At 33.8% G+C, this 20742-nt stretch overlaps 1 protein-coding gene across 1 annotated transcript in view; it reads right to left on the reverse strand.

Moving 5' to 3' along the window:
* The window catches only part of LOC148939880 (homologous-pairing protein 2 homolog), a 65871-nt gene extending 45505 nt beyond the window's left edge, over positions 1–20366 (reverse strand). The window contains 2 exon segments of the mRNA XM_089105739.1: positions 20152–20235; positions 20237–20366. Of these exon segments, the coding sequence (XP_088961865.1) occupies positions 20152–20235; positions 20237–20305 (153 nt within the window). The 5' untranslated portion in view covers positions 20306–20366.
* Between the last annotated feature and the right edge of the window lie 376 nt (positions 20367–20742).

Below are 20742 nucleotides of genomic sequence, written 5' to 3' on the forward strand. Positions count from 1 at the left end.
CTCCTTCCCCCATTTCTGAGGGCAGGGGAGGGGGGGGTCAATTTTAGCGGGAAAACGAAAAATGCTCAAAAGCGAAAATGAATGGGATCTGCCTCATGGACAAGGCTCAGACGCCCCTCCCCCCCATTTTTTTAAAATAATTTTTGAATTTTTTTAACATGACATTTTTTTAACTTTTTTACATATCTTAAAATGACATGAAATATGCTTAGGCTCTACCAATCGTACCCTTGTGCTTGTTCATAGACACGACACGGCTTTCCCATTGGTACTCTATGGCAGGTTATCAACACTACCTAGTTTATTGCATGCATTAAATCTGTATTTTTTACGCAGTGGAAGGATAAACACACAATTCATATCTGTAAAAAAGTGAAGATGAATTATTTGACGAAAGTATGTGCACATGATAAAATAATCGTCATGTTGAATTCTGACAACGAGAAATATCTGAACTATGAAACGAGCGCAAGTGGTAACACTATTGGAAATGTATGCATGCGTTGTCATGGCAGTGAGAAGTTAGATTTTTTTGGAGTACCCAAGAATTTCAATCGTGTAAACGGTGGATATGCGACACTAACATTACCAGAGGAATTAGTGCTCAAAGAGTATGCAAATTAAAAATAATTGTCGATGATCGGGGATAACTCCTTGCTACTGTTGCTGGTAACACATTACCTGTTGATACATCCTATCATCATCTTTCCGGTATTAGCATTTTAAAGAGAAGAAGAAGAAGACAAGCATACTCCTGCAATAATGTCATTAATCATATCTTGTGAATGTGCCAAAACTGCTATCTATGTAAAAATAATGTGACAATAGACAGTGAAATCGCAGGCAGAATAAAAAGGACATTAGCAGAAAATATCATCAATGAATATAAAGATGAATTGACGGAAAGTGAAGCGCAAGTGTACTAATAATGTATTTAACATATTTTTATATTAATATTCTACATGTCGTTATTTCCTTAAAAATATCTTATGCATTATTTTGTTATGTAAGTTTTTGTAAGTTTTCATTATTTTTTAGGGTATGCTAGAACGTCAAACGTTCAGAAGATCTATTGAAAAGATCAGAGATGTGATAAAAAGAATTTTTAGTGATAAAGGTACTACTAGCAGACTCAATGTTTCATAGAGTATAGGAACGTTCAAAATCTCTTCTGGATTTCACCACAGACCATACTTCAATTCTAATTTCACCAGAGAAAATAAAAAGCTTCCGCTTCAGTTTTAAGTTCCCCGAGACATGAAAAATTTAAATTTCACTGCTAAATTTTCTGTAGAAGATAGGAAAAGTTATACTATGATTGTGATTATTTTCCATGAAGATAAAAAGTTTCACTTTAATTCTAAATTTTCTTAAATTCAATTCCAACCTTTCTCAAAGAGTCAAATTTAAAGTTCTGTTCCAAATATTTTTCCCGGAAGAAGAAAAGTTCAACTTCGATTCTGAATTTTCTCAATGAAAATGAAATGTTATAGATCAATTCTATTTTCCCAAAATAATGTTAAAAGTTTCCACTTGAGTTCACATTTTTCTCAAAGATATAAAAAATTTGAAATACTCTTCAAAATTTGTCATAGAATTTAGAAAAGTACCAGTTATCTTCTCAATTTTACCAAATAACTTATGTCAAGTTTAATTTATAAAGAGAAAATAAAAAGCTTACGCGTAATTTTTATGTTCAAAAAGACAAAACAAATTTTAAGTTCAGTTCTGAATTTTTCAATAGAAGATAGGAAAAGTTATACTATGATTGCGATTATTTTCTATGAAGATAAAAAGTTTAACTTTAATTCTAAATTCTCTTAAATTCAGTTGCAACTTTTCTCAAAGAGATGAAAAATTCTTAAGTTCTGTTCCAAATATTTTCCCGGAAGAAGAAAAGTCCCAATACTTAAACAGTTTAAATTTCACTTCTAAATTTTTCCGTGGACGATAGGAAAAGTTATACTCCGATTGTGATTATTTTCCATGAAAATAAAGAGCTTCACTTGAATTCTAAATTTTCTTAAATTCAATTCCAACATTTCTCAAGAGATGAAAAAATTTAAAGTTCTGTTCCAAATATTTTCCCGGAAGAAGAAAAGTTCAACTTCGATTCTGAATTTTCTCAATGAAAATGAAATAAGTTATTGATCAATTCTATTTTCCAGATAATATGAAATTTTAAACTTCAGTTAAGATTTTTCTCAAAGAGATGAAAAGATTTTAAATACTGTTCCAAATTTTTCTTAAAAGATAGAAAAGTTCAAGTTCTCTTCTGAATTTTACCAAAGAACTTAATTCAATTCTAATTTCTCCAGAGAAAATAAAAAGCTTCCACTTCAGTTTTAAGTTCACCAAGACATAAAAAATTTAAAGTTCAGTTCTGAATTTTACCGTAGAAGATAGGAAAAGTTATACTATGATTCTGATTATTTTCCATGAAGATAAAAAGTTTCACTTTAATTCTAAATTTTCTTAAATTCAGTTCCGACTTTTCACATAGAGATGAAAAAATTTAATGTTCTGTTCCAAATTTTTCATAGAAGATAGGAAAAGTTATACTTTGATCGTGAATATTGTGAATATTCAAGTTCTCTTCTGAATTTTACCAAAGAACATAATTCAATTCTAATTTCTCCAGAGAAAATCCAGAGAAAATGAAAAAGCTGCCACTTCAGTTTTAAGTTCACCGAGACATAACAAATTTAAAGTTCTGTTCTAAATTTTTCCGTAGAAGATATTAAAAGTCATACTATGATTGTGATTATTTTATATGAAGATAAAAAGTTTCACTTTAATTCTAAATTTTCTTAAATTCAGTTCCGACTTTTCTCAAAGAGATGAAAAAATTTAGATGCTCTGTTCCAAATATTTTCCCGGAAGAAGAAAAGTTCAAGTTCTCTTCTGAATTTTACACAATTCAATTCTACTTTCTCCACAGAAAATAAAAGGCTTCCACTTCAGTTTTAAGTTCACCAATACATAAAAAATTTAAAGTTCAGTTCTAAATTTTTCCTTAGAAGATACGAAAAGTTATACTATGATTGTGATCATTTTCTATGAAGATAAAAAGTTTCACTTTAATTCTAAATTTTCTTAAATTCAGTTCCAACCTTTCTCAAAGAGATGAAAAAATTTAAAGTTTTGTTCCAAATATTCCCCAGAAGAAGAAAAGTTCAACTTCGATTAGAGACGACGCACATAGAGGGACAACACACACACACACAGAGAGACGACAAACACACAGAGACAACACACACAAAGAGACGACAAACACAGAAAGAAACTGAATTACAATATGAATATGATCAGGAATTGTTTACAAGTCAGGTTGGATGAGTGGTTAAGGCGCTAGACTCAAGATCTGGTCCCCATACGGGGTCGTGGGTTCGAGCCCCACACCTGACATTTTTTTCTTATGTACTTTTTTTTTCTTTCATCATGTCTTGTGATTTCACTAAATAACTTCTGTAAAAGGATTTATGCAGAACCTAAATTGTTAGGGGCTTTAATAGATTAAATGAAAAAAAACTACAAAAGTGCAAAATGTTCAAATTCTCTTCTGAATTTTCTTAAAGAAGAGAAAAAAGTTAGCTCAATTCTGAACTTTACCAATGAAACTGAATTACAATATGAATATGATCAAGAATTGTTTACAAGTCAGGTTGGCCGAGTGGCGCTAGACTTAGGATCTGGTCCCCATACGAGGTCGTGGGTTCGAGCCCCACACCTGACAATTTTTTTCTTATTCTAAATCTTTGGAAACAGCCTCTATTTCTGACCGCTTAAGTTTTGATGTTAGTGTTGTCAGTCAAAAGCTATGAGCTTGAGAAAAGAGCTTGAGAAAATTGCCTGATTATCGAAAAATGGGGAAACACCCTCCAAAAGTCGACAGGAATGCCCCCCTCCGGACATCTATTGTCAGACACACTATTTCCGTAAAATCTGAGCTATTAAGGGTTTTGACCGTAAACTCTAGTTTTTTGTAAGAAAATTATGGAAAATACAATTCTTTGATTCAAATGTGAAACTTAAGTCTATTTTTGTATCGAAAAATAAAACTATTTCCTTAAAATCTGAGCTAATAAGGGTTTTTTGACCGTAAACTCTAGTTTCTTGCAAGAAAATTATGGAGAATACAGTTCTCTAGTTCAAATGCGAAACTTGAGTCCTGTTTCGGATACTCATAATGATGAGGACTGATGGCTCTAATCCAATAATTTTTTTTCATTAAACAAACTATTTTTTTTTTAAACGTAAAAATTATTAGACTTTATTTATTTTTTATCTTTTTCTTTTGTACATATCTTAAAATGACAAAATATCTTTCTTTAATTCACCTCTTGGATACACAATACACAAATTATAAAAAAAAAATATGTAATTTCCAGACTTCATTTGCATGCAAGAGATACCGAGAGTTCTATGACTCCTCCCCACAATGAATTCTAAGAGTTTTATGACTCCTCCCCAAAATGAATTCAGATGCTTTTAGGAACCACCCCCCTAGCCATAACTCCATTCGACCTTGAGCGAAGGTATAAAAGTTTAATGATGTATTTCTCTTCTTAACAACTACATTAATAGCTTCCAAGATGATAGGACTCTATGACACAGAATTTATCAGTTTGCAAAAATCATCTTGTAGTGGTATATTTGAATGGGCATTTCTATTATTGTAAATGGAACTCGAAGAAATCGACTGTTATCATTGGATAGTGAACTACAACATGTAAGAGTATGATAAAAGCCTGTGGAGTACTACATTACATCGTATAAACAGACTAGGATTCTACGATAGAGTGATTACACCACTTAATAATAGTGGTCAGGAACTTAGAAATGTTCAGGAGGAAGTCAATGAAATTTGCAGCTTTGTCGAGGTTGAAGCACACTATGTAAAGTGCAATGTACCTAAAAATAAAGTTCTTATTTAAAAGTGTAACCCTAGGATTCCACTTTTCAATCGAGAAGAATTTAAGTGTCCTAAATTTAAAGGGGTTTATCATAGTCCTGAAGACGAGGTCAGGTTCTTCGCGCACTGGATACCTAAGGACATACCTGATGGTGATAAATGCATTAGAAATGGTAAAAACTATTCTATATCATGAGACCATCGTCTCTGGGTGTTTAAGAGTGAACGTGTCTATGACTCTGTGTCATTATATAATTTTTTATTAATATTTTACATAGCATTATTTCATTAAAAATATATTATACATTACATTTTTATGTTTTCATTATTTTTATAGTAAGCTAGCATGTCAACAGTTTAGAATGTATATTCAAACATCGGAGATTTGAGAAAAGGAATTTGCATACATCTATTGTCAGACACATGAGGTAACATTGACAAAATCTAGGTATCGGAATGAATAAATTCTTTATCAACATCCGTTGTTGGATATGTCATTATGTCATTATGAAAAAATTGTAAGTAGGTAAGTAAGTAAGTAAGTAACAAACTCTTTCTTGAATTCACCTCTTGGATACACAAAGGAGACATTTCATTCCAGAAAATATGAAAATATTTGTAAGTAAGTAACACTCTCTTTCTTGAAGTCACCCCTTGGATACACAATACAGATACTTTATTCAAGAAATTATGAAAAAATCGCAAGTAAGTAACAAATTCTTTCTTGAATTCCCCATTTTGATGCACAATACAGAAAATTAATTCAAGAAATTATGAAAAACAAAATTTATGTAAGTAAGTAACAAACTCTATGCTTTTTCTGCATCAATTGTCGGATACGTTGAATAAAATATGCAAAGTCCACATAGCTTTATTTCATTTTTTTAAGGTTACTTTAGACGAGGTTACGTGCACGCACGTAACCACATCTAAATTAACCTTAAAAAATGAAATAAAGCTATGTCAACTTTGCATATTTTCATCTTCACTTCACTTTCATCTTCACTTTTTTACAGATATGAATTGTGTGTTTATCCTTCCACTGCATAAAAAATACTGATTTAATGCATGCAATAAACTAGGTAGTGTCGATGGCTTGGTACTTGACAACAGTGTTTAGTAGTGCCGTCATTTTTTAACCCCTCGTGTGTTGACAAAATTTTGAAATTTCGAGGAGCGGCATCTTTGCTGACCACAAGGTGGGTAGTAATTTTTAACTGATAGTGCATAAAACTAAGGAGAGAATGGACTGATTGTAAATACCCGATGAGTTGATTGGATAGTTGAAGAATTTACTGTAATTTATTAATATTTTATCCTCAAGCCAGTCAGGAGATACAAGGGGTGTCGGACTTACCCCAGAAAAACCCCCGTTCGGGGTAACTCCGGCATGTCGGACTTGCCCCGTACAGGGTAAATTCCGACACGGGGGCCGGACTTACCACGTGCATTCAATGGGATAGTATTCCGCAGTTCTAGACTAGATTTCAGTGAATTAAATTTGACAACTAGTCTTTGATCCCAATATCTTGACAAAAATGAGTAATATCACCTGAAAAATGAAACTGGAAATGAATGATTATGCCAAAAATATACTTAAATATATGAGAAAACCTTAAAAAAATTCCTTTTTTGATTTTAATTTGATCGAAGATACTTTTTTCAGATTTGAGTGTCTTAATTTTTTGCATAAGATTTTGCTTTCATATTTTTCAATTTTTATTTAATTTTCTTGCATCTTCCAGTTGTTTATTATGTTTTTTTTCCAATAATAAAGGTTTACAGACATGGAAATGATATATATGAATCTTTTTTAGTTTAGTTTATTCACTGTCTTGACCCAAGTCGATAGTGTGATGGAGTATTATCAACTGCTTTTTCCCAACCATCTGCCTTTTCATCCATATCTAATGTAAATTCGAAGGTCTAGTGGGGGGTGGGCCGCTGCCCCCCTTGCTACACCCATGAAAATCAATACTATTATTAACAGCTAAATCTGTCAAACCTGAAAGTAATTAGACATTGAAGAATCGCATTTTGCCAAGTTAATATTAAACCTAGTATCGTCGGATTGCTTTCCAATGAAACACTAGATAACATCGGATTTTTGGTTCTAACAGAAAAACAAATGCATGGTAGACACGTTTAGGGGAATATATTTGAGTGCAAAGGGGGTTGGGGTCAAAAACACCAAAATACTGCCTGTGATTGATATGATTTTTTTCTAAACTTTGTCAATCAGTAACAATATAGCTGAATTCACGAGTACCCATAGGGAATAAACACAATTTCTGATGTTTTTCTCAGGATGCAAACGCCAACAATTTTCTCATGAGAGAAAATTTTTTGCTCCCCATCTTCAAGAGATTTCCCCTCCCCAACGAGGCCATAAGTGGAAAATAAAAATTGTTTTTTTTAATGTGGTTTAGAACAAAAAAAAGGTAAAGTGTCTAACAGAGGCTCTAAATTTGTTTTCTCTAGGTTTTGGCTAGTAAAAAACCTTGATGAGGATATCTGATAAACTTGTCAGATATTTTTAAAAAAAAACATCAAGTCTGGACAGCTTTTCCTGCTTCCAATTTTCCGTCCCATTTTTCTAGAAAACGGGTAGTCTGGACGCGCTATAAGCTTGAATTTGTCAATATGGCTTGTCGTTTCTTATACAATAGCTACGCTTTACAATTGTTACTATAAACCTGCTTTTTTTCCTGATGCCACGCAAATACAACCAAAAAACCAACACGGGGGCAGGTGGACGATATACTGCTGAACAGCTTAAACAAGCCAAAGATGAAGTTCTATCATGTCCAATGTCTTTTAAAAAAGCTGCGAAATTTTACAACATACCAAGGACAACACTAATGGATCAGACGAAGAAGCAAAGGACTTTCCGCGAATCGCCCGCTGTTTCTCTCGGGAGAGCTCCAGACCTACCTCCCGATGTTGAGCAGAGTATGGCAAATTCGCTGAAGGTCATGGAAAAGTGGGGCATGGGGCTTACCAAACAACAGTTCCTAGACGAAGTGCAAAAACATGTCAGCATGAACAAAATCAGTACTTGTTACACAAACAACCGGCCACGTGAGGAATGGTGGTTTGGGTTTTAGAAAAGAAACTACATCTCGCTTAAGAAACCTCAGCGTCTTTAAAACCTGAGGGCTGTGCAACAAGCAGATCCTTTTATCATTCTAGGATTTTATGACCTGCTACAAAAAACAGCAGACGAGCTTGACATCTTAGACAAACCAGAATGTTCGTTCAACTTGGACAAAAATTCGTTTTGTCGCGATCCTGGTAGCCTTAAAATCGCTGGCACAAAAGGATCCCCAGCAACGCGGTGAACTGGTGGCAACGAACATGATAACACAACTGTTCTCGCATGTGTTAAAGAATTAAGTGAGTAGCTGCCATCACTGGTAGTTTTCTCGGGAAAAAACGGTTTGAGTTCATGGCTACTCATTCAGAACGATCCAGATGCATGTTTTTCAGCCACTAGGAAAGGATAGATGACTGCAGACCTGTTCTATAACTGGTTTAAAGATGTTTTCCTGCCTCACGTGGAACAAAAAGCACTTCTTATTCTTGATGGCCATGGCTCCCATTTATCCTTGGCTCTTGCGAAGCTCGCTTCAGAGAAAAACGTTACCATCTTCAAGTTGCCAGCCCGCACATCCTATTTATTGCAGCCCCTTGACAGGGTTATTTTCCAAGGGCTGAAATCTTCATATGAGCAGAAGCTCGTGAACTGGCAACAAGCACTCCCTGGTGACGTCTTGTCACAACCAGACCTCGTCAAAATGTTATATCAGATCTGGGAGACTTACTTTACTCCTTCACTGATTCAAAAATCAGTTCAAGCGACAGGAATTTACGATTCTGCTATTCCAGCGTGTATCAACAGCGACGTGGTTGACAACGCGAAGTTTGATCCAGCCAAGTTCAAATGATATGTTGAGAGTAAGAAATCGGAGACTCAGAATTTAACAAGTGACTACCAGGGTGAATACTGCAACTGAACAGATTACTATTTCGGTGTTGGTTAGTCCGAAGAAGAATCATACACATGACAAATCCTTTGAAGAACTGCTCTTGGACTCAGTACGTCGCCCTTCTCTTGATGCCTCAGCATCCGGGACATCCGGTAGGCAGAGAGTTGCCCGGGAAGCTGAAGTAATCACATCTGCAGAGGCTTTGAGAGTGCTTGAACAAAGAAAGAGAAAAAAGAAAAGCTAGAGAACAAAAAATGGAAAGTAAAAAAGAACACGCTCAAGCCAAAACTGAAAAAGAAAGATGATCTTTCCAGTGAAGACTCTGACGTTGATGTCTCATCGGGTTCCTCAACTGACGAAATGGATATCCATGATACTGTTGGCAGTGAGCATGAAGAGGAGGAGGAAAAGAAGCTAAACATACAGCTAAATGAGTACTATGCAGTAGCATACGATACCAAACGAGATCAACAAAGCTGGTATATCGGAAGGGTGCTTGATTTTTCCAATGAAAATGTTGTTCGTAAAAAATATCTTCACTGCCTGAGCCTAGCCAACTATTCATACGATTGACCAAAAAAGGATGACATTGACAAAGTCGAAGAAAACTACATCTCTGCCGAACCATTGAGGCTCTCTGGAGCTGGTCCCTTCACTCTACCACCATTCCAAATTCGGCACATCATCAGCCTGTACAAGAAGCACATTAGTGCCTGCAAGTGATCAAAAGTTTGCTTTCTCGAATCTCTCTGATACTAATTGAAACTGCTTTTTTTTTATCCTATTATTTGAAGTATGTCATTACCTTTTTCATATTTACAGTAAACAAGTTTTTGGTTTGTATGGTTTTTTCGTACATAGAGGGACCCTCTATCATGTCTTAGTGTGAAATAATTTTTATCTCTACTTACATAAGATTTACCTGGGAGGTGCCGGATTTACCCCCAGACTCGGGGTAAGTTCGGCCTCCCTGAGATGGGTTACTTTGGTGTAGCAACTCATGGAAACAACAAAACTTGGGGACTTTCTGGATTGTGCGGAATATTACTAGTATGATCAACAGCAATATCAAATAGTTTTTATTGTGGCAGAAACTCCAAAACAATCTTGGGACCAGATTAAGCTGAAAAAAACTCGATAAAGGGCCGGACTTACCCAAGTTCACCCTAGTGGTTTGTTTGTGCTCCAAAAAGGTAGTAAGCCTTAGTAGTAGATTAATTCAGCATTAAAGTATTATATTTGAAACTGCTGGCGAAAAGTGTTAAATATACTATTCTAACTAGACAAAAAAAAAGGTCACAAATCAAACACTAAGTAGCATTTTTATGAATGTTTAATTTTGTGAGTAATTTCAGGCAAGTTCAGGTTCTGAAGAATAGGGCTATAGGGTTCATAGGTACGTAATGATCATGATACGTAATTACTGAATTACTTTTTAGAAAGATTAGTATTTTCGAGAAATAAGAGATTATCACATAGGAGTGTTTGAATGCTCTTGCACCCAATTTTTTATGGATATTTTTAAGCCTAGTTTGTTTTGTCACCATTATTTGACTATGAATGCTACTCGTCTTAAATCTGAGATGTAGAACACTACAAGAGCATGTCATGTGCCCACACACGTAGACCCATCAGTTTGGACTTTGTTTCCAGATTATGTTTGTCAAGCAGAAAATGTACTACAAATTTAGAAATGTATATATATATATATATATATATATATATATATATATATATATATATATATATATATATATATATATATATATATATATATATATATATATATATATATATATATATATATATATATATATATATATATATATATATATATATATATATATATATATATATATATATATATATATATATATATATATATATATATATATATATATATATATATATATATATATATATATATATATATATATATATATATATATATAATTATAAAAAAAATAACGGGAATTAGGAAGTATTAAAGGTTCGAAAGAGCTTTTTATTCTGAAATATTGATTTCAATAGTTTTTTTCACCATGTCTTTATTATTTTGGTGTTTTCCCTTTTTTCTATTTTTTGCCATTCATTATTAAAGGAAAACAATATCTGCCATCCAGTTGAATCCAAACTTATTGTGTTATTAAACTATTTGATGTTGAACATAGAATAATGTGATCTATTTATGAAAGGCTGTTGTCACATATGCTTAGTTACTGTACAGACACAGTAACTTTGTTTATTTTAATTTTTCTTTGCTCTCTCTTAGCATTACTGTAATTTTCTCTTTTTGATTTATTTAAAAATTCAATCTAATATTGCATATTTAGTATGTAATCTTTTTTATTCATGATTTAACAACAAAATCTATATAATGTAGTCTTAATGTGAATCATCAGTGATCTGCAGTTCACTTGGGTAGTAAGCACAAGAGGGGAGGGAACCTGTCACACGCCATGTTGGTACCCACTGGTATTCAATTAGCCATAAATATTAGGGACTAAGTGATTAGGTGCTGATGCTTCCCATTTTACTGGATATCTGTACTGATACTGATGTAAGGTGATTGCCACTGCTGCGAAGTAGATCACATTGCAATGCATAGCAAACTGGAAGGCCCAAAACAAAAACAACCAGGAACTTCTCCCCAAAAAATGTGGACAGATGAAAGACGTGTGAAAACAGTTTGGAAACAGATTAAAAGGTAGTGCAGTGTCATCCCTGCCGTGGTTGGTTATACATTGAGTGTCTTGCCATTGAACAGCTGCAGTACGAGCTCTTGAATAAAATGTCCATAAGATTTGACTCTATGTGGTTTTGTTTTGATTACAAAAAGAAAGTTCCTAAAATAGAAAAAATACATCTACAGATACTGACAAATATACACTGAGAGATTTGATACAAGAGTTCAAAGTAGAACTTAAATCTTAAACCTGGAATGAGCTTGACACTATGATGAAGACTAGTATGGAAAAGCACTAGTTGCTAGATCAGGACATATCTTCCAATTTTTTAAGTCATGATATAAATCCACACATTAGTAGAGAATTTGAGAAGTTGGATGATGTTGTAATGCAAAAAGTTAAGACAGCTATTAAGAGTGGAGCTCTTGAATCATAAGAAGCTGACTTACAGACTATAAAAGCAGGCACAAATATTTAATTGTGTACAGGAAACCTGACAATCCCTCTTGTAAAACGAAGAGCAATCAAAACCAGTATGATCTGAACTTTATAAATCATATATTGCTGTCTGAGGCACCAGTGAAATCAGCCTTCTCAGTCAGGACTGGCAAATATCCATGAGTGGCAAATACCCATGAGTTTGGGTGCACCTCATAAAATGTTTAAAGAAGCAAATGACTTGCAGCAGTTTATTTGGCTACTAAACTATAGCCAAAGTATAGACTCAGAGCCACCTTTTGGCGCAAGCGACCATGTAGCCATAACTTGTCGACTAAAGTTGTACCCGCAGACAAATAATTTTAGAAAACATGTGTTTACAAATTACAACAAGGTCAGGCAAGATTTGGCTAACCAAGATTGGTCTTTTGTCGAAAAGAATAATGTACAGGGAGCTTGGCTTGAGATGAAAAGGGTCCTCTGTGAGACAATCGCAAAACACACGACAACCACTTGGAAACGAAGACCAAGAACGCTCCCTTTCATCACACAGAGAAATCAAGCTAGCAGTCCGGAAGAAGAAGAAGTTCTGAAGAAGGTACAAGGACGTCCCAACGCAGGCTAATCATGACAAATTCAAACAAATACGAAAAAAAGTCCGCTACTTTACAAGAGAAATACTAGCAAGTATGAGGAGTCTCTAGCTTCAGCATCGAAACCGAAGAAATTTTGGAAGTATGCCTCCACTCAAAAGCCTGGAAGACATTCGGTAACCAAACTCTCAGTTAATGGGAATGCCATAATCAACCCTGGAAATATAGCTGAAGCTCTGAACCAGCAGTTCAAGTCAGTTTTTACACTTCCAGATAATGACCTCTTGCCACAAATTCCGGAATATGATATTCAGAAACCGATGCAAATTATTACTATCAGCACTTTGGATGTTGAATCACAGCTCAAAAGATTGAACCCGAATAAGTCAGTTGGCCCTGATGGGGTACACCCTCGAACTTTGAAAGAGGCTCATACGGAGCGTGTTCTTTCCCTAGCTAAACTGTTTCGGAAATATCGTGACACAAAACAAGTCTCTCAAGATTGGAGAAATGCGAATATTACAACTGTTCACAAGGCTGGAAGTAGGAACTGTGCTGCCAATTACCGACCTATTAGCATCACCTCGACAGTCAGTAAAATCCTCGAAGGAATTGCAGACACCGCTGTTATGAAACACCTGATTGACAACAAACTACTTACTAATAACCAACATGGATTCAGATCTGAACGCTTGGTCAGGACAAATCTTATTGACGCTTATGAATGTGTCACCGAACTGCTAGATCAGGGTATCCCTGTTGATATGGTTTTATTAGACTTTGCAAAGGCTTTTGACAAAGTTTGCCATCGTCGTTTGAAGGCTAAACTTTTAGCTACCGGGATACATGTGGAGGTTGTTGAATGGGTGATGCAGTTCCTCTCAGGAAGAAAGCAGAGAGTTAGGGTGTTTGGGGATAATGGGCAAGAGTTTTTCTCAGAAGTTGCTGGAGTTGATAGTGGCGTGCCCCAGGGAACGATCTTGGGCCCAACACTTTTCAATATTTATATTAATGATGCATTTTTATGAATGTTTAATTTGGTGAGTAATTTCAGGCAAGTTCAGGTTCTGAAGAATAGGGCTATAGGGTTCATAGGTAAGTATGATCATGATACGTAATTACTGAATTACTTTTTAGAAAGATTAGTATTTTCGAGAAATAAGAGATTATCACATAGGAGTGTTTGAATGCTCTTGCACCCAATTTTTTATGGATATTTTTAAGCCTAGTTTGTTTTGTCACCATTATTTGACTATGAATGCTACTTGTCTTAAATCTGAGATATAGAACACTACAAGAGCATGTCATGTGCCCAGACACGTAGACCCATCAGTTTGGACTTTGTTTCCAGATTATGTTTGTCAAGCAGAAAATGTACTACAAATTGAGAAATATATATATATATATATATATATATAATTATAAAAAAAATAACGGGAATTAGGAAGTATTAAAGGTTCGAAAGAGCTTTTTATTCTGAAATATTGATTTCAATAGTTTTTTTCACCATGTCTTTATTATTTTGGTGTTTTCCCTTTTTTCTATTTTTTGCCATTCATTATTAAAGAAAAACAATATCTGTCATCCAGTTTCATCCAAACTTATTGTATTACTAACCTATTTGATATTGAACATAGAATAATGTGATCTATTTATGCAAGGCTGTTGTCCCATATGATTAGTTCCTGTACAGACACAATTACTTTGTGTATTTTAATTTTTCTTTGCTCTCTCTAAGTATTGCTGTAATTTTCTCTTTTTTATTTATTTAACAATTCAATCTAATATTGTATATTTAGTATGTAATCTTTTTTATTCATGATTTAACAACAAAATCTACATACTGTAGTCTTAATGTGAATCATCAGTGATGTGCAGATCACTTGGGCAGTAAGCACAAGAGGGGAGGGAAGCTGTCACACACCATGTTGGTACCCACTGGTATTCAATTAGCCTTAAATTTTAGGGAATAAGTGATTAGGTGCTGATGCTTCCCATTTTACTGGATATCTGTACTGATACTGCTGTAAGGTGATTGCCACTGCTGCGAAGTAGATCACATTGCAATGCCTAGCAAACTGGAAGGCCCCCCCCAAAAAAAAACCAGGAACTTCTCCCCAAAAAATGTGGACAGATGAAAGACTTGTGAAAACAGTTTGGAAACAGATGAAAATGTAGTGCATTGTCATCCCTGCCTGGGTTGGTTATACATTGAGTGCCTTGCCATTGAACAGCTGCAGTACGAGCTCTTGACTAAAATGTCCATAAGATTTGACTCTATGTGGTTTTGTTTTGATTACAAAAAGAAAGTTCCCAAAATAGAAAAAATACGTCTACAGACACTGTCAAATATACACTGAGAGATTTGATACAAGAGTTCAAAGTAGAACTTAAATCTTAAACCTTTAATGAGCTTGATACTAAGATGAAGCCTATTAAGGAAAAGCACGAGTTGCTAGCATCAGGACATATCTTCTAATTTTTTAAGTCATGATATAAAACCACACATTAGTAGATAATTTGAGAAGTTGGATGAGGTTATAATGCAAAAAGTTAAGACAGCTATTAAGAGTGGAGCTCTTGAAGCATAAGCAGCTGACTTACAGACTATAAAAGCAGGCAAAAATATTTAATTGTGTACAGGATACCTGACAATCCCTCTTGTAAAACGAAGAGCAATCAAAACCAGTATGATCTGAACTTTATAAATCATATATTGCTGTCTGAGGCACCAGTGAAATCAGCCTTCTCAGTCAGGACTGGCAAATATCCATGAGTGGCAAATACCCATGAGTTTGGGTGCACCTCATAAAATGTTTAAAGAAGCAAATGACTTGCAGCAGTTTATTTGTCTACTAAACATAATGAAATGCAAGGTCAATTCAAAAAAATTCAGTTTCAGCCATGATCAAAACAGAATTAGAACTTAAAAAAAACAACAGACTAAAAGAGGTGAAGCCCAGAGTGACAGCTAGAGATGGTAACTGGCATAACAGAAGAGACAAGAAGGGCTTGGAAGACACAGATGTCTAATTTGATAATAAGCTAAAATTTGATAAGCATGCAGCATTTATATCAAAAAGTATAAAATTCTCAACTCCACATTCTGAAACATACATTTTGCAAGTTCAATTTGCACAGCTTTAAAACATACAAGTGGAAACCACTTGGAGGAATGCAGCAAGGCTAGTTCTGCATCTGAAGCAAATACCATACAGTTGGCAAATGCATAGGTTACACCTTCCAAGTTTACAATTTCGTAGGGTTAGAGCTGATTTGATGAATACATTCAGAATTGTTCATCAAACTGATAATGTGGATTCAAGTATGTTATTAACACTTTCAGATTATGTAGCAACTATGTAACACTTATACAAGTTGTATCCCACAGAAGTGAAGAGAAGAATTGGCTCTAACAATTTTGTTTCTTGGATCTGTAACTTGTGGAACCATGTTCCAGAGAATTTTGTATGTTTGGGAAGCTTTGGACAATTTAAGAATTCAATGCCCAATAGTAATTTTTACTAGTTTGAATACAAGAATTCTAGGTTTATATTTGAAATATGAAGTATTGTCTTTTCTTCACTCTTTTTTGTCTCATTAGTTTTTAGTTGTATTAGATACTCCAAGTGCTTTATTGCACTTGTATTTATGTGCGACAAGCAAAGCTTTCTGCATTGTGGTAATAATAAACGAATAATTTTTTAATGTTGTTACCCCCTATTTTTGGTGTTTTTTGTTTATTTGTTCAAATGAATTGGCATGAATGATATCCAACCAGTCAATTTTTCACATATTTTTCTTCTTATAAAAAACTTGTTGTTATATTGAGTTCTGCTTTTGTTAATAAAATAGTTTGAACTTAATTTAATTTAAATTAAATTAAATTAATTTGTTTTTTCTTTCAAATTTTTTATGATAAATCAAATGCATATCATTCTTATTTAATAATTTAAGTAATTGTATTTTAATTAAAGTAAACGATTCTGAAAGTACTTAATATTTGTACTTAAGAAAAATTAGAAGTAGTTGATTTGCTTAGGTACTTTTAGATCAGTCTTCAATTTCAATACTAATTTTATTAGGTTGACACTCACTGCAATGCTTTTGAATTGCCCAACAAGAGATTCTACTTTTCTGAAATATCACTCAGTAGCTGAAATTTTAAATAAGAAAACCATGGAGTATGTTGAATTGCCTTTTTTTTGAATGGACAGTTTTTTCAGATTTACAGAAAAATAGCTACAGATGAGGCCATTTCAGCTGTGAAGTACACAAGGCTATAATTTGTGAGTTTGAACTGACAGACTATATGTCTTTGACTGCAAACACTTGGGTCTGCTAACAACAGAAGCTACTTGGGAATAACTGCTCATTTACTTAACAAAGATCTCAGGTGGAAATATTTTGCTCTTGCTTGTTCACATTTTAAAGGCTCACATACTTATGAAAAAAGTGTTGAGCAGCTGAATGGTGTCTTTGAAAGACATAAAATCAGGGTTGAAAGAAAGGTATGTGGAGCATTAACTGATAACACTGCCTACTCATTTCAGATGTGTCAGCCATACACTCAGTTTCCTTTCATACAAAGATGCGGGTAAAGCAGTTAATAATGTTGCATATACACAGCATTACTGTGCTGCTTGTGCCAAGTTTACTGCTCTTTGTGACCGGGCTGTACACAGGATTTTTTTTTTTTTTTGGGGGGGGGGGTTACTCAAAGAATTTTTTGTGGGGGTTTAAACAAAAAAACCTCAAAAACGCACAAAAATTTGTTTAGAGAAATTTGTGTAACTTGTTTATTAGTACCACCCCAATTGGAGGGGGTCGTCTGACCCCCCTACCCCCTGGGGACCGCTGTTCGCGGGCCTTAGGGTAGCCCGATCTCCAAAGCCCCAGATGAAGTAAAAGAAATATACAATAGAAAACTTATCAGACAGTTGATAATTTGATGGAATTCAAAATATGTCATGTCAAACATTTGATGGATTGTCACAAAAAAGAGAAGCACCTGACATCTGTGATGCCTTATAGAAACATAGGTGTCATTCTTGTAATGCAGATTTTTCGAAAGAATACATGTAGGCTAAGTCATACTTATCTTAGTGGTTGCTCTGGATATCCTTCAGGGGGAAGAAAAGTGCTATTCTGGTACAATTCACCCTTCAACTAGATCTTTTGAAAAGATGCTTAATCTTAATCTAAAGATTAAACTAAATCTTTAAGTCAAAAGATTTAGTGAGGTTTTGAAAAACACCATTATATAATATTATTTGCTTATTATTTCTTGTTATAATCTTGTTGTTCAAAATTTATAAACAAAAATAAATGAAACAAATAGTTAAAAAAAAATAAAAAACAATCATCTACTTATCCCAAAGCAAAAAAAAAAAACAATGCATTTAAAATTTAAGTAAAACAATCTGTTATTTATGTAATATTAAACATAAAAACAACAAAAATATACGAGTTAAATTTAAACATTGTTAATTAATTTTGAATTGTGCCAATATTAGTGCAAAGCTTAGCCCCCCTAAGAATAACTGAAAAAGCAGTCCTACTAGAAACTAGGCAAGGAACCTCAATATCTCCATTTGTCCTAGGATGGAGGATATAGACAAAAAATAGAAAGGCTAAGGCAGTGTTCACATGCATGTCTAGCTAGAATCCCATGTCTAGACATGTGTCTGGCCAAACATCAATCTCTAGACACAGACTGGTAACAAGTAAAATTTTGTTTTTGGATCGACAAGTTCGAGATAATAAGCTAATAACCCACGTCTAGAATCTAGAACTCAAAGTATAGGACTTTTGAGTACACCCAATAAGACTGTGTCACGTTCCATCATTTTAATAATCTATTTTTACATTTTTAAACTGAAATTAATTTTTTTTTTTTATGTTTAATTGTTATTTGTTAATTTTGGTCAAATATAAAAAACTATACATAATAGTTAATCATAAATAATTAATTTGTATACCTTGTCTTATCAATTATCTTGTGACAGTAAAAATAGGAAATACAATTTGGAAAGTTTTGCCTGCATAAGCTCTCTTGATTGGCAAAGAATGACAACTGTAGTCTATTTGAAACTAAATTTGTCATTTTAACTAAGCACTGAGTTCTTCTTGTGAATGGTAATTTACTAGACATTGATTTCTGGCCAGACATGAGATTCTAGCTAGACACACATGTGAAAGCTACTTAAGAGAACTAATCATTCTAAAAGAACACCCAAGGGTAATGAAAGTCTACAGAAAATTGAACAGCATAATTCATTTGTCTGCCACTCTGGAAAGACTGTTTTTGGCAGGTGGAGAGATTTTTATCCCTAAACATAAAATGCTTGGAGATACTAAGTTGAAAGGCTAAAACTCCTGAAGAGAGCAAGCATGAAATACAATTAAATTGTTATGCAGCATTAAGTCATGAATGTGATGTAAGTTTGATACTGCTTTTACAATCTAGCATTCTGGTATTTTAAACAGATTGCAGTTTAATTTTCTAAGAATTCTTGTGTCTATTAATAGAAGTAGAAAACCATTTCTATTGTCTTTGCTCTGTACCTTTCCAATAGGGTTCAGAATCAACAAGCACTTTACATGTAAAAACTAGAACAGATCATGATCTAAGTATCACTTTTAGGGTAAAAGACCTATGTGTGGGAACCACCACTTTTTTTGGGCATTCCAGAAAAATAGCACTAGGTTTTTGGACCACCCCTAGGCTATTTTACTACAGCATGATGCAAGGTGAGGGCAGTAACAAGAACTCAGCTTTCTTGGTCAAAAATGTGGTCTCTGTTTTGCCAAGCAATTGAAAAGAAAAAATTATACTTAATATTTGTTATTTGTTTATTAAATATAAATAAATAATAGTTAAATTTTTAGAAACAGTATAAAGACAGCTTTTTTATTTATAGGCTATGTTAATAAAAATTAAACAATAAAATGATATATATATATCAAAATAAGATAATTGGTATTTAAAAAAATAGGTAATGGTAGTTAATTCAATAAATTAATAATTTTATATTAAGTGTTAGAGATTAATCACTCTGAATAATAAAAAGATTGATTTATAGCCGCTGGTCTTAGCTGGTCTCTGATGTATAAAATTAGTTAAACTCACTCGTTGGCACCAAGATTTAAGGTGTTAATTGTAAGTAAGTTTTTTCTATTGGATACTGGTTCTTTACCCTACCTTTAACATAGGAGTTCCTCTAACAAATAAACGTAGGCCTATGGAAGCTTTCTGGTAGTCAAATCACTGAAATATCTGCAAATGGCATTAATTGCTGTTCACCTGGCTTGTTTGGTCTTTGTCAGTATCTACCAGGAAACCAAGTAGATAGCCTAGGCTACAAAATTGGTGACATATGGATTAGCCTAGGCCTATAGGCCTAAGGCCCATCTGTATAGGAATACTTTAAAACTTAATAACTGTAGAAATACTTGAATAGGCTCTTTATGTACTAAAGTACTATTTGATTAACTCAGTCAAGCTTAAGAGATGTTCAACTTCTTACCATAACAAGGACATCAACTGCCTTCTGGACTGTAGTTTTCCCAAATTCCTTATGCAGGTTCTGGACAACATCATTGACACTGTACAGGACGATTTTGACCAATCAAATATTTCAAAACACCTTCTACAGCATTCCCATCTTTACTTTTACTCATTGTTAAATTTTTTCGAACCTCTTTCTAGAATTCACGTGTTTGAATTTCAAATTCTGATTTGAAAGCTATCACTTCAAATTTTTGTAGATGTGAACAGTAGTCATTGCCAATGCTTTGGGATAAACTGTACCAGTTTTTCGACTAAAGCTGCACCATAAGAGATTAGGGCCGTTTTTTCCATACGCCAATGGCGAGTATAATTAAAAATTTTTCATTAAAACCTTAAAATTTTTAAATTTTTAAAAATAAATTAACTAGTTGGGCGGGGTGTTCCAAAGTATTTACTCATTATTATCTGATAATCGGTCTGAGAACAAAGATTAGCATATCATCAAAGTTATTTCAAAAATGTTATATATTGCTCAAAAGTGGCGGTCTTTACACTTTTTTCTAACATAAGTGAGCTTTAATATCTTATAACTAATATGAGTTAAAAA

Source organism: Artemia sp. Qi Xiang Cuo, chromosome 20, assembly GCF_049724085.1.
Source record: "Artemia sp. Qi Xiang Cuo chromosome 20, ASM4972408v1, whole genome shotgun sequence".
Classification (NCBI taxonomy): Eukaryota; Metazoa; Arthropoda; class Branchiopoda; order Anostraca; family Artemiidae; genus Artemia; species Artemia sp. Qi Xiang Cuo.